Source organism: Balaenoptera acutorostrata, chromosome 4 (assembly GCF_949987535.1).
Source record: "Balaenoptera acutorostrata chromosome 4, mBalAcu1.1, whole genome shotgun sequence".
Classification (NCBI taxonomy): Eukaryota; Metazoa; Chordata; class Mammalia; order Artiodactyla; family Balaenopteridae; genus Balaenoptera; species Balaenoptera acutorostrata.
Window position 1 is genome coordinate 78,906,809 of NC_080067.1, and position 26,266 is coordinate 78,933,074.

General features: G+C 40.4%; 1 protein-coding gene across 3 annotated transcripts in view; it reads left to right on the forward strand.

Moving 5' to 3' along the window:
- The window catches only part of RNF168 (ring finger protein 168), a 52,619-nt gene that overhangs the window by 13,837 nt on the left and 12,516 nt on the right, over window positions 1-26,266 (forward strand). For all 3 annotated transcript variants that reach the window (XM_007171607.2, XM_007171608.2, XM_007171609.3), the window contains exons 3-5: window positions 17,181-17,257; window positions 20,496-20,675; window positions 23,152-23,273. In XM_007171607.2, the coding sequence (XP_007171669.2) occupies window positions 17,181-17,257; window positions 20,496-20,675; window positions 23,152-23,273 (379 nt within the window). The remainder of the gene's footprint in view (window positions 1-17,180; window positions 17,258-20,495; window positions 20,676-23,151; window positions 23,274-26,266) is intronic.

Consider the following 26,266-nt stretch of genomic DNA (forward strand, 5'->3'; position numbering starts at 1 on the left):
GCTCAGTAAAACCTTAATCCACTTGACTGTTGATGGGTGGGGCTGGGTTCCCTCCCTGTTGGTTGTTTTGCCTGAGGCAACCCAACACTGGAGCCTACCCGTGCTCTTTGGTGGGGTTAATGGCAGACTCTGGGAGGGCTCACGCCAAGGAGAACTTCCCAGAACCTCTGCTGCCAGTGTCCTTATCCCCACGGTGAAACAGAGCCACCACTCGCCTCTGCAGCAGACCCCCCAACACCAGCAGGTAGGTCTGGTTCAGTCTCCCCCAGGGTCACTGCTCCTTCCCCTGGGTCCCGATGCACACATTACTTTGTGTGTGCCCTCCAAGAGTAGGGTCTCTGTTTCCCCCAGTCCTGTCAAAGTCCTGCAATCAATTCCCACTAGGCCTCAAAGTCTGATTCTCTAGGAATTCCTCCTCCCGTTGCCGGACCCCCAGGTTGGGAAGCCTGATGTGGGGCTCAGAACCTTCACTCCAGTGGGTGGACTTCTGTGGTATAAGTGTTCGCCTGTCTGTGAGTCACCCACCCAGCAGTTATGGGATTTGATTTTACTCTGATTGTGCCCCTCCTACCGTCTCACTGTGGCTTCTCCTCTGTCCTTGGACGTGGGGTATCCTCCTTGGTGAAGTCCAGGGTCTTCCTGTCAATGATTGTCCAGCAGCCAGTTGTGATTCTGGTGCTCTCGCAAGAGGGAGTGAGAGCACGTCCTTCTACTCCGCCATCTTGGTTAATCCTCCCGTACCATACCTTCTTTACCCATTTCTCTGTCGATGGGCATCTGGGTTGCTTCCATGTCTTGGCTATTGTAAATAGTGCTGCACTGAACATTGGGGTGCATGTGTCTTTTTGAATTATGGTTTTCTCTGAGTATATGCCCAGTTAGTGGGATTGCTGGGTCATATGGTACTTCTATTTTTAGTTTTTTAAGGAACCTCCATACTGTTATCTATAGTGGCTGTATCACTTTACAGTCTCACCACCAGTGCAAGAGGGTTCCCTTTTCTCCACACCCTCTCCAGCATTTGCTGTTTGTAGATTTTCTGATGATGCCCATTCTAACTGGTGTGAGGTGATACCTCACTGTAGTTTTGATTTGCATTTCTCTAATAATTAGTGATGTTGAGCAGCTTTTCATGTGCTTCTTGGCCATCTGTATGTCTTCCTTGGACAAATGTCTATTTAGGTCTTCTGCCCATTTTTGGATTGGGTTGTTTGTTTTTTAAATATTGAGCTGCTTGAGCTGTTTATATATTTTGGAGATTAATCCTTTGTCCGTTGATTCGGTTTGCACATATTTTCTCCCATTCTGAGGGTTGTCTTTTTGTCTTGTTTGTAGTTTCCTTTGCTTTGCAAAAACTTTTAAGTTTCATTAAGTCCCATTTGTTTATTTTTGTTTTTATTTCCATTACTTTAGGAGGTGGATCAAAAAAGATATTGCTGTGATTTATGTCAAAGACTGTTCTTCCTATGTTTTCCTCTAAGAGTTTTATAGTGTCTGGTCTTAAATTTAGGTCTCTAATCCATTTTGAGTTCATTTTTGTGTATGGTGTTAGGGAGTGTTCTGATTTCATTTTTTTACATGTAGCTGTCCAGTTTTCCCAGCACCACTTGTTGAAGAGACTGTCTTTTCTCCATTGTATATCCTTGCCTCCTTTGTCATAGATTAGTTGACCATAGGTGCGTGGCTTTATCTCTGGGCTTTCTATCCTGTTCCATTGATCTATATTTCTGTTTTTGTGCCAGTACCATCTTGTCTTGATTACTGAAGCTTTGTAGTGTAGTCTGAAGTCAGGGAGTCTGATTCCTCCATCTTCGTTTTTTTGCCTCAAGACTGCTTTGACTATTCGGGGTCTTTTGTGTCTCCATACAAATTTTAAGATTTTTTTGTTCTAGGTCTGTGAAAAATGCCACTGGTAATTTGATAGGGAGTGCATTGAATCTGTAGATTGCTTTGGGTAGTATAGTCATATTCACAATATTGATTCTTCCAATCCAAGAACATTGTATATCTCTCCAGCTGTTGGTATCATCTTTAATTTCTTTCATCAGTGTCTTATAGTTTTCTGCATACAGGTCTTTTGGCTCCCTAGGAAGGTTTATTCCTAGGTAATTTATTCTTTTTGTTGCAATGGTAAATGGGAGTGTTTCCTTAATTTCTCTTTCAGATATTTCATCATTAGTGTATAGGAATGCAAGAGATTTCTGTGCATTAATTTTGTATTCTGCAACTTTACCAAATTCATTAATTAGCTCTAGTAGTTTTCTGGTAGCATCTTTAGGATTCTCTATGTATAGTAACATGTCATCTGCAAACAGTGACAGTTTTACTTCTTCTTTTCCAATTTGTATTCCTTTTATTTCTTGTTCTTCTCTGATTGCTGTGGCTAGGACTTCCAAGACTATGTTGAATAACAGTGGCGAGAGTGGACATCCTTGTCTTGTTCCTGATCTTAGAGGAAATGCTTTCAGTTTTTCACCATTGAGAATGATGTTTGCTGTGGGTTTGTCGTATATGGCCTTTATTATGTTGAGGTAGGTTCCCTCTATGCCCACTTTCTGGAGAGTTTTCATCATAAATGGTGTTGAATTTTGTCAAAAGCCTTTTCTGCATCTATTGAGATGGTCACATGGGGTTTTTTTTGTTGGTTTTTTTTTTTTTTAACTTTGGGTTTATTTTATTTATTTATTTATTTATGGCTGTGTTGGGTCTTCGTTTCTGTGCGAGGGCTTTCTCTAGTTGTGGCAAGTGGGGGCCACTCTTCATCGCGGTGCGCGGGCCTCTCATCGCGGCCTCTCTTGTTGCGGAGCACAGGCTCCAGACGCGCAGGCTCAGTAATTGTGGCTCACGGGCCCAGCCGCTCCGCGGCATGTGGGATCTTCCCAGACCAGGGCTCAAACCCGTGTCCCCTGCATTGGCAGGCAGATTCTCAACCACTGCGCCACCAGGGAAGCCCGGTCATATGGTTTTTATTCTTCAATTTGTTAATATGGTGTATCACATTGATTGATTTGCATATATTTAAGAATCCTTGCATCCCTGGGATAAATCCCACTTGATCATGGTGTATGATCCTTTTAATGTGTTGTTGGATTCTGTTTGCTAGTATTTTGTTGAGGAATTTTGCATCTGTATTCATCAGTGATATTGTGTCTGTAATTTTCTTTTTTTGTAGTATCTTTGTCTGGTTTTGGTATCAGGGTGATGGTGGCCTCATAGAATGAGTTTGGGAGTGTTCCTTCCTCTGCAATTTTTTGGAAGAGTTTGAGAAGGATGGGTGTTAGCTCTTCTCTAAATGTTTGATAGAATTCACCTGTAAAGCCATCTGGTCCTGGACTTTTGTTGTTGGAAGAATTTTAATCACAGTTTCAATTTCATTGCTTGTGATTGGTCTGTTCATATTTTCTGTTTCTTCCTGGTTCAGTCTTGGAAGGTTATACCTTTGTAAGAATTTGTCCATTTCTTCCAGGTTGTCCATTTTATTGGCATAGAGTTGCTTGTAGTAGTCTCTTAGGATGCTTTGTATTTCTGCGGTGTCTGTTATAAGTTCTCCTCTTTCATTTCTAATTTCATTGATTTGAATCGTCTCCCTCTTTTTTGTGGTGAGTCTGGCTAAAGGTTTATCAATTTTGTTTATCTTCTCAAAGAGAACCAGCTTTTAGTTTTATTGATCTTTGCCATTGTTTTCTTTGTTTCTTTTTCGTTTATTTCTGCTCTGATCTTTATGATTTCTTTCCTTCTACTAACTTTGGGTTTTGTTTGTTCTTCTTTCTCTAGTTCCTTTAGTTGTAAGTTTAGATTGTTTATTTGAGATTTTTCTTGTTTCTTGAGGTAGGCTTGTATTGCTGTCAACGTCCCTGTTAGAACTGCTTTTGCTGCATCCCATGGGTTTTGGATCATTGTGTTTTTGTTGTAATTTGTCTGTAGGTATTTTTTGATTTCCTCTTTGATTTCTTTAGTGATGTCTTGGTTATTTAGTATCATAGTGTTTAGCCTCCATGTTTTTCTGTATTTTACGTTTTTTTCCCTGTAATTGATTTCTAATCTCATAGCGCTGTGGTTGGAAAAGATTCTTGGTATGATTTCAATTTTCTTAAATTTATCGAGGCTTGATTTGTGACCCAAGATGTGATCTATCCTGGAGAATGTTCTGTGTGCACTTTAGAAGAAAGTGTAATCTGCTGTTTTTGGATGGAATGTCCTATAAATATCAATTAAATCTACCTGGTCTATTGTGTCATTTAAAGCTTGTGTCTCCTTATTAATTTTCTGTCTGGATGATCTGTCCATTGGAGTAAGTGAAGTGTTAAAGTCCCCCACTATTATCGTGTTACTGTCGTTTTCCTCTTTTATAGCTGTTAGCAATTGCCTTAGGTATTGAGGTGCTCCTGTGTTGGGTGCATATATATTTATAATTGTTATATCTTCTTTTTGGATCGAGCCCTTGATCATTATGTAGTGTCCTTCCTTGTCTCTTGTAACATTCTTTATTTTAAATTGTATTTTATCTGATATGAGTATTGCTACTCCAGCTTTCTTTTTGATTTCCATTTGCATGGAATATCTTTTTCCTTCCCTGCACTTTCAGTCTGTATGTGTCCCTAGGTCTGAAATGGGACTCTTGTAGGCAGCATATATATGGGTCTTGTTTTTGAGCCATCGAGACACATCGAGCCTGTGTCTTTTGGTTGGAGCATTTAATCCATTCATATTTAAGGTAATTATCGATAATTATGTTCCTATTACCCTTTTCTTAATTGTTGTGGGTTTGTTTTTGTAGGTCCTTTTCTTCTCTTGTGTTTCGCACTTAGAGAAGTTCCTTTAGCATTTGTTGTAGAGCTGGTTTGGTGGTGCTGAATTCTCTTAGCTTTTGCTTGTCTGTAAAGCTTTTGATTTCTCCGTTGAATCTGAATGAGAGCCTTGCTGGGTGGAGTAATCTTGGTTGTAGTTTCTTCCCTTTCATCACTTTAAATATATCGTGCCATTCCCTTCTGGCTTGTAGAGTTTCTGCTGAGGAATCAGCTGTTAACCTTATGGGAGTTCCCTTGTATGTTATTTGTCATTTTTCCCTTGTTGCTTTCAATAATTTTTCTTTGTCTTTAATTTTTGTCAGTTTGATTACTGCGTGTCTTGGCGTGTTTCTCCTTGGGTTTATCCTGCCTGGGACTCTCTGTGCTTCCTGGACTTGGGTGGCTATTTCCTTTCCCATGTTAGGGAATTTTTCAGCTATAATCTCTTCAAATATTTTCTCAGGTCCTTTCTCTCTTTTCCTTCTGGGACCCCTATGATGCAAATGTTGTTGCATTTAATGTTGTCCCAGAGGTCTCTTAGGCTGTCTTCATTTCTTTTTATTCTTTTTTCTTTGGTCTGTTCCGCAGCAGTGAATTCCACCATTCTGTCTTCCAGGTCACTTATCTGTTCTTCTGCCTCAGTTATTCTGCTATTGATTCCTTCTAGCGTATTTTTCATTTCAGTTATTGTATTATTCATCTCTGTTTGTTTGTTCTTTAATTCTTCTAGGTCTTTGTTAATCATTTCTTGCATCTTCTCCATCTTTGCCTCCATTCTTTTTCCGAGGTCCTGGATCATCTTCACTATCATTATTCTGAATTCTTTTTCTGGAAGGTTGCCTATCTGCAGTTCATTTAGTTGTTTTTCTGGGGTTTTATCTTGTTTCTTCATCTGGTACAATGTCCTCTGCCTTTTCATTTTGTCTGTCTTTCTGTGAATGTGGTTTTCCTTCCACAGGCTGCAGAATTGTAGTTCTTGTTTCTTCTGCTGTCTGGCTTGTGGTGGATGAGGCTATCTAAGAGGCTTGTGCAAGCTTCCTGATGGGAGGGACTGATGGTGGGTAGAGCTTGGTGTTGCTCTGATGGACAGAGCTCAGTAAAACTAATCCTCTTGTCTGCTGATGGGTGGGGCTGGGTTCCCTCCCTATTGGTTGTTTGGCCTGAGGCGACCCAGCACTGGAGCCTACCCGGCTCTTTGGTGGGGCTAATGGCCGACTCTGGGAGGACTCACGCCAAGGAGTGCTTCCCAGAACTTATGCTGCCAGTGTCCTTGTCCCCATGATGATCCACAGCCACCCCCTGCCTCTGCAGAAGACCTTTCAACACTAGCAGGTAGGTCTGGTTCAGTCTCCTATGGGGTCACTGCTCCTTCCCCTGGGTCCTGATGCGCACACTACTTTGTGTGTGCCGTCCAAGAGTGGAGTCTCTGTTCCCCCCAGTCCTGTCAAAGTCCTGCAATCAAATCCCACTAGCCTTCAAAGTCTGATTCTCTAGGAATTCCTCCTCCCATTGCCACACCCCGAGGTTGGGAAGCCTGATGTGGGGCTCAGAACCTTCACTCTGGTGGGTGGACTTCTGTGGTATAAGTGTTCTCCAGTTTGTGAGTCACCCACCCAGCATTTATGGGATTTGATTTTATTGTGATTGCGCCCTTCCTACTGTCTCATTGTGACTTCTTTGTGTTTGGATGTGGGGTATCTTTTTTGGTGAGTTCCAGTGTCTTCCTGTTGATGATTGTTCAGTAGTTATTTGTGATTTCAGTGCTCTCGCAAGAGGGAGTGAGCACAACTCCTTCTGTTCCACCATCTTGAACCAATCTTCCTGAAGTTGCCATTTTCTTGGTTCACCATTTTCTTGGTTGCTATAAACCTTTGTTTTCCAGAGTTCTGAGAGTGTTGGCTCTGGTAGTTTCTCCTTGCTTTTTTGACATTTCTATGGAGGGATGAGAGCTTGGAGCTGCCTGCTCTGCCATTTTGCTGACATCACTCCACCCTGCCTTCTCTTTTTTTTTTTTTTTAAATAAATTTATTTATTTATTTATTTTTGGCTGCGTTGGGTCTTTGTTGCTGTGCGCGGGCTTTCGCTAGTTGTGGCGAGCAGGGGCTACTCCTTGTTGCGGTGCACGGGCTTCTCATTGCCATGGTTTCTCTTGTTGTAGAGCATGGGCTCTAGGCACACGGACTTCAGTAGTTGTGGCACACGGGCTTAGTAGTTGTGGGTCACGGGCTGTAGATCGCAGGCTCAGTAGTTGTGGCGCACAGGGTTAGTTGCTCCACGGCATGTGGGATCTTCCTGGACTAGGGCTCGAACCCGTGTCCCCTGCATTGGCAGGCGGATTCTTTTTTTTTTTTTTTTTTTATAAATTTATTTATTTTATTTATTTATTTTTGGCTGTGTTGGGTCTTCGTTGCTGTGCGCGGGCTTTCTCTAGTTGCGGCGAGCGGGGGCTACTCTTCATTGCGGTGCGCAGGCTTCTCATTGCGGTGGCTTCTCTTATTGTGGAGCACGGGCTCTAGGCGCATGGGCTTCAGTAGTTGTGGCACTTGGGCTCAGTAGTTGTGGCTCACAGGCTCTAGAGCGCAGGCTCAGCAGCTGTGGCGCACGAGCCTAGTTGCTCTGCGGCATGTGGGATCCTCCCGGACCAGGGCTCGAACCCGTGTCCCCTGCATTGGCAGGCGGACTCCCAACCACTGCGCCACCAGGGAAGCCCGGCAGGCGGATTCTTAACCACTGCGCCAGCAGGGAAGTCCCACCCTGCCTTCTCTTTAAATGTTTACCACTAAAATTGCCATTGTTTTCAAGAGTGCCTTTAGGCTCGAACTAATCCACATTCTGTTCCAAATAAAGTCCTTTTCTTTGAGGGAAATCTTTGGAGCCCTCAATTCTTTCCCTTGGCAAAATCTCTGAGCCACTGCTCTGGAGCTGGAGGCAGAGACAATGGCTTACCTCTCTCTTTAGGAACAGGCCAGTGGACAGGCATGGTAGTCTATTCTCCTTGGCTTGCCTCTCCTAAAACCTTTGGACCTAAGAGTGAGCTGTGATGAGGACAGTGGGGCCCCGTTATTGTTCCATATTATGCCTGAGTGGGAAGTGGATGGAAGAGCAGAGCCCACAGTCAGCTCCACTTAGCTCTGCAGCACTGAGCTGGAAGTGATAAGAAATGCTGGTATGCTGCTCCTCCTGGAGGGATGCTGTACCCCTTGACTGGGAGCTAGGGAGACAGGGAGCCCTGTCTTTCTGTCTTGACACACCCACTTGGAGTGGAGCTTCCTTCTTGTTGAGTTAGGGAGGGGCAGAGCAGTTGTGGCTGCAGTGCCACAGATTCTCACTCTTCTTGCTGAGATTTAGTAAATTTGGTGTGGTGGGGGAAATATTTCTTCTTTTGCTGTGGGCTCTTAGGACAATTTTCAGGAACTTTATTCTACCAGTTTTTTTATACCTTTCTCCAGTTACGGTTGTTTTGTTGAAGAAAAAGGCTGCAGATCTCCTTACTCTACGATTCTGGAAGTTGATCCTCTTTACTTTGTTTTTCATGTAAATTTTATTGACATGTACATGCAAAAGTGTACGAATCATAAGTCTACAGTTCAGTGAATTTTCAGAGTGAACATGTCTATGTAACCAGTACTACATTCAAGACCCAGAACTTTGCCAGAACTCCTGAATCCTCTCTGTGGCCCTCTTGCAGAATCTCTTCACTCAGTATGCCTGTAGCTGTTGATGTTATTCAGGTCTGTAACACCATGGATCATATTTGCCTGTTTCTGACCCTTTTTAAAAATGGAATCATGTACTCTTGTGTGGGGCTTCTTCAGCTCATGGTTAGATTGATGAGATACATGTGGTTACAGTTTATTTTCATTGCTTCATAGTACTATGTTATATAAATATTAAATAGTGAAAGCAATGAAAAATTCTGTATCCTGTTAGGCTGTTACGAATAGTGTTACTGTGAACATTTTTGTACTTGTATTTTGGTGAACATATGTCTACATTTCTGTTGGACATAGAGTGGGATTTGGGGGTCATAGAATGTGGATAAAGAGTTAAATCCTTTCCTGTGCTATATGAAAATCTGTCCTTTGATTAAATCTCTAGCTTTGTTTCCCCCAAAACAGAATGAGGGTAAGAATGTCAGTGATGTTACTAGGTAGCAAGCATTGGTTGTGGTAAAAATTATTTCTGATTGACAAATTACGTCTTTATTGGGAGGAATGATAATGCTGATTGGGATACTATGCTTTGTGCTTCTCTTGAGTGTAGTGACCATTGTAACTGGGCATGTGTCTTGTGGGGAACCTGTGCCTGTATTGTTGCCTCAAGAGATGCTGGCTTCTGTGGGGTAAGGGTTACCTGGCTTGCTTGCTTTCATGGTGTTAGATTGATGCCAAACGTGGCCTTATGGTCATTTTCTGAGTTTGAATGTTTAATAGAACCTAAGACTATCCCTTGGTGGGTGTTACAGGTAGGGTAAGCCTTAGGAGATACTGCCAAGCAGTTTTCCAAAATGGTTTTACCAATTTACGCTCCTACCAGTAGTGTACGGAGAGGTGTAGTTACACCTTGCCAACCCTTGGTTTTTGTTTTTGTTTTTGTTTCCCTCCCTCCCTTCTTTCTTTCCTTCCTTCCCTCCTTTCTTTCTAAAAGAAATTTTGGTAGTATGCTTACATTTTTTTCAGCATGTTATTATGAAAAAATTTTAATATAGAGAAAAGTTGAAAGAATTCTATGGTGAACTCTCATATACCCATAACCAGATGTGACAGTTAACGTTTTGCTATACTTGTTGTCATATATCTTTTCATCTACCCATCCATTGACTTCTTATTTTTTTCATTTCATTTCCCCTTAAATATACATATAAGTATATATATTTTTGTTTTGTTTTGTTTTTTGTTTTATTTAATATCTTTGTTGGAGTGTGATTGCTTTACAATTGTGTATTAGTTTCTGCTTTACAACAAAGTGAATCAGCTATACATATACATATATCCCCATATCTCTTCCCTCTTGCGTCTCCCTCCCACCCTCCCTATCCCACCCCTCTAGGTGGACACAAAGCACCGAGCTGATCTCCCTATGCTATGTGGCTGCTTCCCACTAGCTAGCTATTTTACATTTGGTAGTGTATATATGTCCATGCCACTCTCTCACTTTGTCCCAGCTTACCCTTCCCCCTCCCCGTGTTCTCAAGTCCACTCTCTATGTCTGTGTCTTTATTCCTGTCCTGCCCCTAAGTTCTTCAGAACTTTTTTTTTTTTTTAGATTCCATATATATGTGTTAGCATACGGTATTTGTTTTTCTCTTTCTGACTTACTTCACTCTGTATGACAGACTCTAGGTCCATCCACCTCACTACAAATTAACTCAATTTCGTTTCTTTTTATGGCTGAGTAATATTCCATTGTATATATGTGCCACATCTTCACATATAAGTATACATATTATTAAAGATCAATATTAGCTTATAATTTTTTTCTTTCACTGTAAAATTTACATATAATTGAAATGTACAAATCTTAATTGTATCTTCACTGAGTGTTCACATAAGTATAACCCTTTGTAACACAAACCCCTATAAAAATGTAGAACATTACCATCACACCTGAAATTACCCTCATGTCCCTTCCAGTTAAGCCCTACCTCCACCCCACAAAAGTCAACAACTGTTTTTACTTTTTCCCACCATAGATGAGTTTTGTCTGCTCTAGAACTTCATATAAATGGAATCCTATTAGTTTCCTAGGGTTGCCATAACAAACTACCACAAATCAGGTGGCTTAAAATAACAGATTTTATTTGCTCACAATTCTGGAGGCTAGGAGTCCAGACACATGTTCTCTTGAAGGCTCTCGGAGAGAATCTGTTACATGCCTTTCTCTTAGCTTCTGAGTGTTGCTGACAGTCCTTGGTGTTCTTGGCTTGCAGCTGCATAACTCCAGCCTCTGCTTTCATAGTCACATGACATTCTCCCTATGTGTCTGTACAAAGTCATCTCTTCTCTGTGTCTCTGTTTCAAGGGCACCAGTGATATTAGATTAAGGGCCCACCCTTCTCTAGTATGAACTCAATTATGTCTACAACAACCCTATTTCCAAATAAGGTTACGTTCTTGGGTACAGGGATTAGCACTTAAGCATATCTTTTGGGAGCACACAATGCAACCCATAACTGTAATCATACAGTGTGTATTCTTTTGTACAAGTTTCTTTTATGTAGTATAATGTTCCAGATTTATCCCTTTGTGGTTATTAGTAGTTTATTTCTTTTTAATTATTGTTCTACTATACTTTTTTTTTTTTTTTTTAATCTTTCTTGTTTTTTTGGCTGTACTGCACGGCTTGTGAGATTTTAGTTCCCCCACCAGGGATTGAACCCAGGCCCTCGGCAGTGAGAGTGCGGAGTCCTAACCACTGGACCGCCAGGGAATTCCCTTGTTCTCTGCAGCCACAATTTGCTCTCCTCTCTCCCTAACTCAGCAAGAGGGAAGCTCCACTCCAAGTGGGTGTGGCCAAGACAGGAAGACAGGGCTCCCTGTCTCCCTAGCTCCCAGTCAAGCATCCCTCCAGGAGGAGCAGAATACCAGCATTTCTTATCACTTCCAGCTCAGTGCTGCAGAACTGAGTGGAGCTGATTGTGGGCTCCCTTCCTCCATCCACTTCCCTTGTTGGTTGTTCTCCAGTTCATGGTCCCTCAGCTGTTTCCAGCTTTTGGCTATTTTGAATAAAGTTGCTGTGAAGATTCTTATACAAGTTTATTTTTGTGGTCATATGTTTTCATTTTTCTTGGACAAATAATTAGGAGTGGAAGTGCTCCATCATAGAGTAGGTATATGTTTGGTTGTAAAATAAACTGCCAGATCATTTTCCAAAGTGGTTGTATTATTTTCTAATCCCAGCAACAACATATACAAGTCCTGGCTTCTGCGTTAGTTAGTTTGGGCTGCTGTAACAAAGTGTATGGAGTGGGTCACTTAAACAATAGAAATTTATTTTTCACAGTTCTGGAGCTGGGAAGTCTAAGATGAAGGTGCTGGCCAATTTGGTTCCTGGTTTGGCCCTCTTTCTGATTATGTTCTCATATAGTGGAGAGCTAGCCAGCTCTCTGGCCTCTTATTAGGGTGCTAATCCCATTCATGGGATCTCTACCCTCGTGACCTAATTAGACCTCCCAAAGGCCCCATCTCCAAATACCATCACATTGAATTAGGATTTCTATGTGAATTTCGAGGGGACACATTTGGTTCACTTACAGTGTCCTCACCAACATTTGCTATTACCTATCTTTTTAATTTTAATCCTTCTGATGGATTTGTAGTAGTATCTCATTGTAGTTGTAATTTGCATGTCCCAGGTAACTAATGATATTGAATCTTTTTTCATTTTTTATTGGCCAGCCACTTGTATATCTTCCATTGTGAAGTGCCTGCTTGAATCTTTTGCCCCTTGAGTTCTTTATCTTTGTATTATTGAGTGTAGGAGTTCAGTAGTGATATGTATCAGTACTTTGCCAGATGTGTTTTGTGAATATTTTCTGTGGTCTGTGGTTTGCATATTCATTTTCTTTCTTTTTTTAAAATTATTTATTTATTTATTTATTGCTGTGTTGGGTCTTCGTTGCTGCACGCGGGCTTTCTCTCGTTGCAGCGAGTGGGGGCTACTCTTTGTTGTGGTGCACAGGCTTCTCATTGCGGTGGCTTCTCTTGTGGTGGAGCACAGGCTCTAGGCGTGCGGGCTCAGTAGTTGTGGCTTACGGGCTCTAGAGTGTGGGCTTCAGTAGTTGTGGCACACGGGCTTCATTGCTCCGTGGCATGTAGGATCTTCCCGGACCAGGGCTTGAACCCATGTTCCCTGCATTGGCAGGCGGATTCTTAACCACTGCACCACCAGGGAAGTCCTTAATGGTGTCTTTTCATGAGCTGTAATTTTTAATTTTCATGAAGTCTAATTCATAAACTTTTCCTTTTATGGCTATTACTTTCTGCGTCCTATCTAAGAAAACCCTAGGAATATGAAAATATTCCCCTTTTTTTCCCCTAAAAACTTTACAGTTTTAGCTTTTATGTTTAGGCTTATAGTCCATTTCAAATTAATTTTTGAATAGTGGATGAGATAGAGGTTAATTTTTTCTTTATGAATATTAGTTATTCCTTTATCACTTGTAAAAGCTTTTCTTGTAAGTGGGTGTATATTCCACTGACTTTTTTTTTAAGAGTGTTCATTTCTTTTTCTTTTTCTTTCTTTCTTTATTTTTATTTTTGGCTGTGTTGGGTCTTTCGTTTCTGTGCGAGGGCTTTCTCTAGTTGCGGCGAGTGGGGGCCACTCTTCATCGCGGTGCGCGGGCCTCTCACTATCGTGGCCTCTCTTGTTGCGGAGCACAGGCTCCAGACGCGCAGGCTCAGTAATTGTGGCTCACGGGCCTAGTTGCTCCACGGCATGTGGGATCTTCCCAGACCAGGGCTCGAACACGTGTCCCCTGCATTGGCAGGCAGATTCTCAACCACTGCGCCACCAGGGAAGCCCCCACTGACTTTTTAAAAAATATTTATTTTGTTTATTTATTTGGCTGCACTGGGTCTTAGTTGGGGCATGTGGGATCTTCGTTGTGGCGTGTGGGATCTAGTTCCCTGACTGGGGATTGAACCTGGGCCCCCTGCATTGGGAGCATGGAGTCTTAACCACCGGGAAGTCCCACCATTGATTGATTTGTTGATTCTAATGTTTAAATCACAGTGTCTTCATTACTGTAGCTTTATGGTAATGAGATGGCCTGGGCCGTGAGACCCTTTACTGGAGTGCTTGTGCCTGGACAAACATCTCCTCAACCAACAGAATACAAAAAAAAACTATAAGGGACTAAAAATAATAACTACATGCATGAGCAGTTGGGGCAAATTATGAACAATGAGACACAAAAAGGCCAAAACCCAACTGCCACTTTTGAGGTGCCAGGAGCAATAGCAATAGCATGATCCCTGCACACAGCACCACCAAGGGGGTGGGCAGACCACCTAAGCCACCCCTCTGGCCCAGCCCACCAATCCCCTCCTACCCTCACCCCATCTAAGGACCCAGCTTGGCCCCTTGGGGAGCGAACAGGGGCACCTGTTACTTGTTCTCGCTCCCTTGTGCTGTAGCACAACTCCCAATAAACGCTTGCTTGAACTTCTCATCTGGCCTCTTACCACTTTCTGTTGATTAAAGAGTCCAAGAACCTAGGTCAGTAACAGTAAGTCCTGAAGGCACACAGTGATAGTTCTCCAACTTCATTATTCTTTTTCATGTTTGCTTTGAGTATTCTAGGTCCTTTCTATTTCCATGTAAATTTAAAAATCAACCTGTCAATTTCTACTGAAAGCCTAGTGGGAGTTTGATTGGGGTTGCATTGAATCTGTAGATCAATTTGGGGAGAATTGCGATCTTAACAATATAGAGCCCTCGTACCCATGAAAATAGTATATTTCTCTACTTATTTAGATCTTTATTCCTCTCAGTAGTGTTTTGTAGTTTTTCAGTGAGGATGTATTACACATTGTTACATGTAACATAACAAAAAGATATATTTAAGTTCTAACCCCTAATACTTCTGAATGTGACCTTATTTGGAAATCAGGTCTTTACAGAGGTAATCAAGTTAAGGTCATTAGGGTGGGCCGGAATCTATTATGACTGGTCTCTTCATAAAAAGGGGAAATTTGGACACACACACACACACACACACACACACACACACACATGCACACACACACAGAAGGAAGATGATGTGAAGACACACAGTGAGAATGCTATGTGAAGACAGAGGGTTGGAGTGATGCATCTGTAAGCCAAGGAACACCAGAGATTGCTGGCAAACCACCAGAAGCTAGAAAAAGTCAAAGAATAACTCCTACAGGTTTCAGAGGGAGATTGGTACTACAGAGCAACTTTAATTTAATTGTGAGTAGAAGCTGTTTCCTTGATGATGCAAGCGGAGTCAAATTGAGGAATGGAAGAATAATTTTATAAACAGCCTAATTGTTCAAGTTAGGTTTTATTATTTGTTTTTATTTTTGGTCCAGTATTGGACATTTAGTTCTTTAATTAACTTGGATTTTTCTTTCAGAGTAAAATAAAAAGTATGGGGATAAATTTCCTTTAGTGAATCTTGTCTTCTTAAGAATACTCACCGTAAGAAAGCAATATTAAGTACAGTGGGAACATTTAATTTCAGTAGTTTACGAGAGAAATTTTAGAGCTAACTAACACAAATGAGTGTTGTGAGGTACTTTCAACAGATGGCACTTATTGACTGTCATAGTCGCTTCTAGTCTATAAAACAGATTTTTTTTAATTTGTCATACTCTTAGAAATTGTTTAAGAAACAGCAAATAATTGCTGCATTTAGATTATTGGAAGCATATTAAGGCAATTTAAATTTGTTGTGTTTTCGGTTGAAAAAGTTACTGATCTTAGTTTAGATTTACCTGTGTACAAATCAGTAAACATTAAAAATATCAGTAAAGCAATTATACTCCAATAAAGATGTTTAAAAAAAAAAATCTCAGTAGTTCGATTAAAAAAAATTTTTTTTTTTTGGCCCCACCGTGTGGCTTGTGGGGTCTTAGTTCCCCGACCAGGGATCAAACCCGCACCCCCTGCAGTGGAAGCACGGCGTCTTAAGCACTGGACTGCCAGGGAGGTCCCCCAATTTTTTTTTAAATTACAGTGCTCTGCTTGCTATAGAGTGAGTAGTTAAGTATCTTCTGTAAATTGCTTGTTCCTTTCATTTGCCCATTACTGAAGTGTGTTTTTCTTAATCTGTAGAAGTTCTTGTTATATTCTGCATGTTAATTGTCTATTGATTTATGTATTTGCAAATAACTTCTCCCAGTTTGTTGTTTTTAACTTTGTGATATTTGTCATCATATAAAAGTTTTGTTTGGGTATTTCTTCTGTTATTCAGGAAATCTACCCTATCTTAAAATTTTGAATTTATCATTTATATTTTCTTCAGTCATTTTTAGTTTCCATTAAATTTTTTTTAATTCACCTGCAATCTGAGTGTTGTATAAAACAGCCGTCTTAACTTTTTTTTCCCCCAGTAATTGAAAGTTCCTGGGGAACCCACACTGCTTGGTGAATGATACATCCTCATTGTATACTGTTTAGCTAATCAAACAACAGTCTGCTTGTTTTCCAGAGCTGTTTGGGGGATTTTCATTTTTTTTAACTGTTTCTTGATGGCTGTGTTTGTACCACACCTTCTTCATTTAATTCTACTTAATTATGTGTTTTCATACCTAATACAGTAAATCTCTCTTCATTGTTCTTTTTCTAAATTATCTTAGCTATTTTTTATTGTGTCTAATGTGTAAAGTGATTTACTTTTTTCTTTTTTTTTGCGTGGCTTCTGGGATCTCAGTTCCCCTACCAGGGATTGAACCCAGGCCACGGCAGTGAAAGCACCAAATCCTAACCACGAGACCACTGGGGAACTCTCAAAGTGATTTACTTTTTTTTTTTTTTTTTAATAAATTTATTTATTTTATTTATTTATTTTTGGCTGCACTGGGTCTTTGTTGCTGCGCGCGGGCTTTCTCTAGTTGCAGCGAGCGGGGGCTACTCTTCATTGCAGTGCGCGGGCTTCTCACTGCAGTGGCTTCTCTTGTTGTGGAGCACTGGCTCTAGGTGTGTGGGCTTCAGTAGTTGTGGCACGTGGGCTCAGTAGTTGTGGCCCACGGGCTCTAGAGCACAGGCTCAGTAGTTGTGGCGCTCGGGCTTAGTTGCTCCGCGGCATGTGGGATCTTCCCGGACCAGGGCTCAAACCCGTGTCCCCTGCATTGGCAGGCGGATTCTTAACCACTGCACCACCAGGGAAGTCCCTGGCCTTGTTTTTTTTTTTTTTTTTTTTTGTATTTGGTTAATTCCAGGGAACATAGATTCCTTTCTTTTCTTTTAATTTTATTTATTTATTTTTTGGCTGCATTGGGTCTTCATTGCTGTGCACGGGCTTTCTCTAGCTGCGGCGAGTGGGGGCTACTCTTTGTTGCAGTGCGCGGGCTTCTCATTGCGGTGGCTTCTCTTGTTGCGGAGCACGGACTCTAGGTGCGCGGGCTTCAGTAGTTGTGACGCATGGGCTCAGTTGCTCCACGGCATGTGGGATCTTCCCAGACCAGGGATCGAACCCGTGTACCCTGCATTGGCAGGCAGATTCTTAACCACTGCACTACTAGGGAAGTCCTGGCCTTTCTTTTAAAATGGAATTCCATTAAAAAATATTGCTATAGCTGTTAATAATTGTATGTTTATTTTAATTTTGCATTTTTATATTAATATAGGTTTAGTGGAAGATCAAAGCTAGCCGTAGAATTCGGTGTTGCCTATAATATAATTTTCTTTCTTGATCTGAAACAGTTGATGACTATCAGCCAGTTCGCCTATTAAGTAAACCTGGGGAATTAAGAAGAGAATATGAAGAGGAGATAAGCAAGGTAAGTACTAAATAGTTGCTCTTTTTTGGAAAACTTTTCTGCTGTGTTTACATACAGTTTTATGTGCTTATATAAATAAATAGTATATATTGAAATGTGAATAACTTTAATGTGCTTTATAAAGGCTCCATTTTTTACATGTGTTCAAAATAGTTTAAAACTAGCTTTAATTTATTTATACATGCTCTTCTTATGTGATAGTGATCTGTAAGCATTTAAGTATGAAGGAAATTTTTTTAATTTCCGTGAAGCTTTGAGCGTAAAGGATGGGAAAAAGGTGGTAGATTATGCATGTCTTAAGTCCATTTAGGCTGCTATAACAAAAACACCATAGACTGGGTGACTTAAACAACAAACATTTGTTCTCACAGTTCTGGATCTGGGAAGTGCAAGATTAAGGCACTGGGAGATCTGGTATTGGGCAAGGGCCTGCTTCCTGGCTTGTAGACAGCTGCCTTCTCACTGTATTCTCACATGGCAGAGAGAGGAGGGGAGAGATAGATCATCTCTCTTGTGTGTCTTCTTTTAAGGGTACTAATCCCTTTCATGAGGACTCCACCCTCATGACCTAATTACCTCCCAAACGCCCCACCGCCGAATATCATCACACTGGGAGTTAGGGCTTCAATATATGAATTTTGGGGGACACAAACAATGCATTTAGGTGAGGAAAGCATAAAGGGCTAATTGTGAAGTACCTAAATATGAAAAGAGGGAGTGGTGCTTACGGCCTTTGAACTTCACTAGTACTAGGAAAGCCCTAGTACTCCCCCTACCCTGATTAATGTAGAGCAGTGTTGTCCAATAGAAATATGGTGTGGGTTCATATATAATTTAAAATTTTCTATTAGCCACATTTTTTAAAGATTTTTTTTAAAACAACAAATGAGGGGCTTCTCTGGTGGCGCAGTGGTTAAGAATCCGCCTGCCAGTGCAGGGGACATGGGTTCGAGCCCTGGTCCGGGAAGATCCCACATGCTGCGGAGCAACTAAGCCCATGTGCCACAACTGCTGAGCCTGTGCTCTAGAGCCCACGAGCCACAACTGCTGGGCCCATGTGCCGCAACTACTGAAACCCGTACACCCTAGAGCTCGTGCTCCGGAACAAGAGAAGCTACCACAATGAGAAGCCTGTGCACTGCAACGAAGAGTAGCCCCCCGCTTGCCGCAACTAGAGAAGGCCTGCGTGCAGCAACGAAGACCCAACGCAGCCAAAAATAAATAAATAAATAAATAAATAAATGTTTTTTAAAAGTATTAAAAAAAGATGAAATTAATGTTTATGTATATTTTATTTAATCCAGTATATCTAAAATATTTTATTATGTAATCAGTATAGAAAGTATTGACTATTTTATTTTTATTTAGTGTGCAATTGTGTATTTTGTACTTATAATACATCTCAATTTGGACTAGTCACATTTCAACTACTCAGTAGCCACATGTAGCTAGTGGCTACTGTATTGGACCATGAGAGCTCTAGAAGAACTAGTAAATAATTATGATAGTTAATTGTCAGCATATTGTCTAAACGATGTTCTTAAGTAAGGGTTTTATTTATTTATTTTTTGGCTGCGTTGGGTCTTCTTTGCTGTGCACGGGCTTTCGAGAAATAGTTGCGGCAAGTGGGAGCTACTCTTCCTTGCAGTGCGCAGGCTTCTCTTGTGGTGGAGCACGGGCTCTAGGGGCGCAGGCTTCAGTAGTTGCAGTGCTCGGGCTCTAGGGCATGCGGGCTCTAGAGCGCAGGCTCTGTAGTTGTGGCACACGGGCTTAGTTGCTCTGTGGCATATGGGATCTTCCCAGACCAGGGATCGAACCTGTGTCCCCTGCATTGGCAGGCGGATTCCTAACCGTTGCACCACCAGGGAAGTTCCTTAAGTAAAGAGTAATTTAATCTTTACAACAATATAGTGAGAACAGGTTTTTTCAGCATGCTTTTGAGTACAGATGACAGAAAATTGTAATTTACTGGAATTCCAGAGGTTAGTAGGGGCTTCAGGGTCGGTTTCATCCAGAGCTCTAGTTCCATTTCTTTGCTAACTTCTGTCAGCTGGCTTTATCCTCAGGCTAATAACAAGGTAGCTGCACATTTCTGAACCTCAGGTGCATATACAACAGTATACAGAGGAAGAACCAGCTGTCTCTTCCAGTGGCTTTCCTTTAAGAGCAAGAAAACTTAAAAGTTCCTTAACAAACCTTTAGTCATGTCACCTTCACTTGAATTGAATCAAGGACTTATTCTTGAGTCAAATCCTTTAGATGTCTAAAGTAGTTGTTACATTATTTCTTTCAGGAAGCATAGTTCAGATGCCCACAAGCATGGCCTTAGGTCCTAGATGCTGAGTTTGAGTCTCCCCCCTGCCAGTTACTGAGCTAAGAAAAGAAAGTTAGATCACTTTCTGATCTAGGAAAGCTTTTCCGTGTCTTTCCTCATCTGTAAATCATATAATGACCATTGTGGTTGTTTCTTCAGCAGCTATTCCACCCCTGCCGACCGTGTTTGGGGATTCATCCCAATTTCAGGGAAGGACACTGTTTGGTTTAAGTCAGTTTTTATCATTCCACACCCTTGCTAGGGTTTAATTCAGAAACCTATGCCAAAGTTAGTCAGAACATGGCCTTCTGTTAACTGAGGAAAAGTATCACCTAGAAGGACTTCCAAAAATGTGTGACAGTGTAATGGAAAATGTGATAAGGACTGAAATGTGGAGGGATGAGGCTTTGATCAAGGTTTCATTGGACTGACTGGGGAAGGCTTCCTGAAGGAGACTTCCTGAACTATTCTACAGGAATTTGCCTCTCCAGATTTGTACTTCATTTGAGAAATTTTAATTCCTGCCAATTTGTTCTTTTTTTTTACTTTTACTATTCTTATTAAGAAATATTGGGACTTCCCGGGTGGTTCAGTGGGAAAGAATCCACCTGCCAATGCAGGGGACACGGGTTCGATCCCTAGTCTGGGAAGATCCTACATCCTGTGGAACAACTAAGCCCGTGCACCACAACTACTGAGCCCGCACGCCTAGAACCCGTGCTCTGCAACAGGAGAAGCCTGTGCACCATGACAAAGAGTAGCCCCCCCTCGCCACAACTAGAGAAAGCCCGCACACAGTAACGAAGACCCAACGCAGCCAAAAATAAATAAAATTAAATCTTTAAAAAAAGAAAGGAAAAAAGAAATATTGCAAGTATACTAAAAAGTTCAGAGAAGGATTGTTCTTTATTAATCATTTTTAAGGTGGAGGCAGAGAGACGAGCCAATGAGGAAGAAGAAAACAAAGCCAGTGAAGAATACATACAGAGATTACTGGCAGAGGAGGAAGAAGAGGAAAAGAGACAGGCAGAAAAAAGGCAAAGAGAGATGGAAGAACAACTGAAAAGTGATGAAGAGTTGGCAAGAAAGCTAAGCCTTAATATTGTAAGTTTTAAGAAAGAACTTTGAAGTATTTACAGTCCTATTGCTTTGACTATGATTTTGAACAATCTAAAAAGGAAGCATTCACCATAACTAGAAACTATATCTGACATATTTGCTCTACTTAAAGCAAAACTTTTTTGGCATACTGTTATATATTTGCTCTAATCCAAGTATGCTTTTAAAAACCATTTTTGTAAGTTGTTAGTAAATTCAGTTATGCAGGAAAGCTATTCAGTGGAAAATGAAAGCTCCATTTCCCCCCCTTCTCCACTGCTATTCCTATTCCATTACATCAGTCTCTTTCCCCAAAGGTTAGCACTATTAACAGCTTCTTATAACTTTTTTTTTTTTTTTACCTGAAAAGGATGTGTGAATCACACTGTTTTTCTCCTGACCTTTTTCACTCGCTATTTCTTAGAGATTTTTCCTATTATATTACTACATATAGTGTATAATTCTTTTGTAAGAGTTGCAAAATATTCCTTTGTATGGATGCAGATCACTTTTTGAAAGTAAAGCACATTAAATTTTTTTTTAACTTCTTTTTTTTCCCTGGCCACGCTGTGTGGCTTGCTGGATCTTAGCTCCCCAACCAGGGATCAAACCAGTGTCCCCTGCAGTGCAAGTGCAGTCTTAACTGTGCTTCCCTGGACCACCAGGGAAGTCCCTAAATTCTTAAATAACATATTAAACCTGGATTTTGTTATTTTGCCATAGTTAAATTACTGCCCAGGGGACAATGAATTAAAGAAAGGATGATAAAACACATACTGTAAGACCAAAGGATAGAGTGGGACCCAGTGATTTGAAAGAACCTGGCAGAATCACGTAGTTCTTTTAAAATACAGAATCTCTGGGGATGGGATTTAGGGAATACCACTCCCAGAGGCATCTAGGGAAGTCTGATGTACGTTCAGGTTTGAGAGCCTCTAAAAACAATTCCTCTGCTTTCAAACAACAAATATCTTAAAATATACTTACCAAAATGAAGTATATCCAGAATTGGATATTGTTGGAATTGGAATTGGTTGTGGTTTTTTTTCCCCATTTTTGAGAGGTCTGCCATTCATAATAATATACCCAAGTTTTAGATTATATGCCCTTTTTAAGAATGTATTTCCTTTTAAAATTTAAGTGGAATAGCTTTGGAGCAGTACACAATTGAGAAATTAAATAAAAGACATAGACCATGGAACTTCCCTGGCAGTCCAGTGGTTAGGACTTGGCGCTTTCACTGCCATGGCCCTGGGTTCAATCCCTGGTTGGGGACTAAGATCCTGTAAGCTGCACAGCATGGCCAAAAAAAAAAGACATAGATCAATAGAATAACAAATGGGATAGGAGAGAAAATATATCAGAGAGGAAAATCTGGGGTCAACTTTGTCTTTCAAGAGTTATTGTTTTAATTCTTCGTGTTTTCACATGGGATTATAAGAGCAGATCTGCTGATTTTTTTTTTTCTATTTTTTCCTTCTAGTTTTTTTTTTTGTTTGTTTCTTTGTTTTTTTTTTTTTTTAAACATCTTTATTGAAGTATAATTGCCTTACAATAGTGTGTTAGCTTCTGCTTTATAACAAAGTGAATCAGTTATACATATACAATATGTTCCCATTTCTCTTTCCTCTTGCATCTCCCTCCCTCCCACCCTCCCCATCCCACCCCTCTAGGTGGTCACAAAGCACCGAGCTGATCTCCCTGTGCTGTGCGGCTGCTTCCCACTAGTTATCTATTTTACATTTGGTAGTGTATATATGTCCATGACACTCTCTTACCCTGTCACATCTCACCCCACCCCCTCCCCATATCCTCAAGTCCATTCTCTAGTAGGTCTGTGTCTTTATTCCCGTCTTGCCACTAGGTTCTTCATGGCCTTTTTTTTTTTTTTTCCCCTTAGATTCCGTATATATGTGTTAGCATACTGTATTTGTTTTTCTCTTTCTGACCTGCTGATATTTTAAAATAATTTTTGGTTTACTTGTAAAAGTTTGGTGGTCCTAGGCCAAATGTCTACCACCACCAAGTATATTAATTTTTCCAATGGTGTAGTAAGAAACTTATGAGACTGCCATTAGACAGCAAGTAAATATTGATGATATTTATTGGTATGCCCTTAAATCCCCAAATTAAATTATTTTACATAAAATAAATTTTATTCCAGGTATCGCCACAGCTCTGAATTTTTCCCTACAGATTAAGGTAGTTATAAATATGAAATTATTCATTAGAAAAGTTAGCAGAAATTATCAGCTAATGAGATTAGTATCATCATGCTCTTTGTGTTTATAATGTAGAGTAAAAATGCAATTTAGACCAACTTAGGTAAACTTTATCTTGTTTATATTAATTTTTGCATGGTCAGTATTATTCAAAGGATGTATAGAATTTAATAATTCCTGAAAAATTCTGTTGTGGATTCTGAATTGATTAATAGCTTATTTTATTTTAAAATTGTTTTATGCTTTTTCTGCTGTTGAAGAACAATTTCTGTGAGGGAAGTATCTTGGCTTCGCCCTTGAATTCCGAAAAATCTGATCCAGTCACAACCAAGTCACAGAAGAAAAGTAAGAACAAACAAACAAACACTGGAGATATTCAGAAGTAAGTGAATATAGTTTACTGCTATATCAAAATTTGGCCCGTCAGCTCTGCATGAAAACCCTCCAGATGGTCTGAGGTTGATGTAAAGTGAAAATAAGAGAGATGCTCACATAGCATAGATTCCTGGCTAGCATGAAGAGGGATGTGAAGCCTTTTTTATCTTGATTGCTCAGGATTTCTATGTTGTTCCCATTTCCTTTTTCTCTTGATTTAGATTCAAGTGAGAATCTAGTTCCATATAAGGTCATTCTCATTGAAGGAGTTTACAGTTTGGCATCTAGATCATTACCCCACCCTCTTTTTCCCAGTTTATATATTACATTTCTTCCCTACTGTACAAAAAACATGAGTCAGGTAGTCAACAGTGGAGTGAATTTAGCTGCCCCAGAGTGCCCCTCTTAGCAGCAGGAAGAGTTGATGACTCTATGAGTATATAAGCTTTTCCATAGTAATTCGTAGTTGAAAAAGTTTATCAACTACAATCTAGACTTCAAAAACATGTAAGGGCTTTTGATTCAACTGGGTAAATATGTGCAGGTAATTTGCCTCCTTGTAAAATTCATAGAAATTTAGGATTTGAGATGGTGGAAACTTGGGACAGGGAGATGGAGATAGATGGGAAGAGGGCAGCATTAAATGAGGTGGTTGCTATTAAAAGAAGTAGATATGCAACATCAATATTGTTAATGCCTGATATAATGCAAAGTAGAAGTCGAGAAAAACCATTAAAAGGAGAAAAGCAGGGATATTTCATATTGATATAATACTATTCTGCATAAAGGATATAACTGTCATGAATCTTCATGAATCTAAATATATATTGTGAAATATATAAAGATAAAAATTTACTAGAAATATAAGAATAAACTGATGAATTTAAAAGCAGAAATTGAAGAAACTTGAGAAACTGGTGGATTAAAGGTACACAAAGTTAAAAACAGATAAGGTCTAGTCTCTGGAATATATAAAGAATTCTTAAAAATAAACAACAAACTAGATAGAAGTGATGGTTGCACAACTTTGTAAATGTACTAAATGTATGCTTTAAAATGGTTAATTTTATGTTATATGAATTTCACCTCAAATTTAAAATAATTAACAAAAAAGATTACTAAAGTGTTTTGAAAATTAAGAAAAACTACTAGGTAGCTCATTGGTTAAAGAATAAATCTTGATAGAAACATAGAACTGAAAACATTATACATCAGACCTTCTGGGATATGGCTGAAGTAGTATTTAGAAGGCTTTAAATGCCATATCAGGAAAAGAAGAAAGAATGAATATATATCTAAAATGACAAGTCCATAACAAAAAAGAAGCGGACTCACAGGCTGGTAACTACTGGTTACCAGTGGGGTGAGGGAAGGGGGGAGGGGCAATATAGGAGTAGGGGATTAAGAGGTACAGGTATTAGGTATAAAGTAAGCTACAAGGATATATTGTACAACACAAGGAATATAACAAATATTTTACAATAACGATAAACGGAATATAACCTTTAAAAATGTGAATCACTGTATTGTACACCTGTAATTTACATGATATTGTATATCAACTATACTTCAATTAAAAAAGAAAAACAGGGCTTCCCTGGTGGCACAGTGGTTGGAAGTCTGCCTGCCAATGCAGGGGACGCGGGTTCGAGCCCTGGTCTGGGAGGATCCCACATGCCGCGGAGCGACTAGGCCCGTGAGCCACAATTGCTGAGCCTGCGCGTCTGGAGCCTGTGCTCCGCAACAGGAGAGGCCGCGATAGTGAGAGGCCTGCGCACTGCGATGAAGAGTGGCCCCCGCTTGCCACAACTAGAGAGGGCCCTCGCGCAGAAATGAAGACCCAACACAGCCATAAATAAATAAATAAAAATAAAAGACTTTAAAAAAAAAAAAAAAAAAACAGGACTTCCCTGGTGGTGCAGTGATTGAGAATCCGCCTGCCAATGCAGGGGACATGGGTTCGAGCCCTGGTCCGGGAGGATCCCACATGCTGCGGAGCAGCTAAGCCCATGCGCCACAACTACTGAGCCTGCACTCTAGAGCCCGTGCGCCACAACTACTGAGCCCGTGTGCCACAACTACTGAAGCCCGCACGCCTAGAGCCCGTGCTTCACAACAAGAGAAGCCACCGCAATGAGAAGCACGCACACCGCAACAAAGAGTAACCCCCACTCGCCACAACTAGAGAAAGCCCACGTGCAGCAGCGAAGACCCAGTGCAGCCAAAAATAAATAAATAAAATAAATAAATTTATTTTTAAAAAAAGTCTATTGCAAACGTAAGAACAAAGATTCTGTTTGTAGTAGCATCAGAAAATAAAAAGTACTTAGAAATAAATTTATTGAAAAATCTAAAAGTCCTTATGGAGCATGTTATAAAATTTTACTATATTAAAGATATACGTAGTAGTTGGAAGTAGGTTGGAAGATGTCTAATGTTACAAAATTGCTTAATGTCAGATCTCTCCAAACTGATCTATAGGTTAAATGCATTTGAAATCAGAATCCCAACCTTTTTGTTGTTGTTGTTGTTTTTGTTTTTGGGGGTGTTCTTTTTTGGGCTTGCCATGTGGCATATGGGATCTTAGTTCCCTGACCAGGGATCAAACCCACGCCCCCTGCAGTGGAAGCACAGTCTTAACCACTGGCCCGCCAGGGAAGTCCCACCAACCTTTTTTTTTTCCTTGCATTCTGATTTTAAAATTTATGTGGAAGAGAAAGGGCCTTCAGATACTCCTGATGAAAAATAAAATGTGTGGTGGAGGTATGGATGCTTCACATTTATAGTAAGTAAATATATGTGGTATTTGCACAGGGATGGATAGACAAAATGATGAGACAAAATAATAGCTTAGAAACACACCACAGTTTAGAGAACCTTTATGCTAGCTTTTGTGTTTTTAAAATATGTTCACAAATCTTTGATATTTCTCCCTTCAAAAGACTGAGCCTAATTCCCCTCCCCTTGAATATGGGCTGGACTTAAGTATACACATAGAAT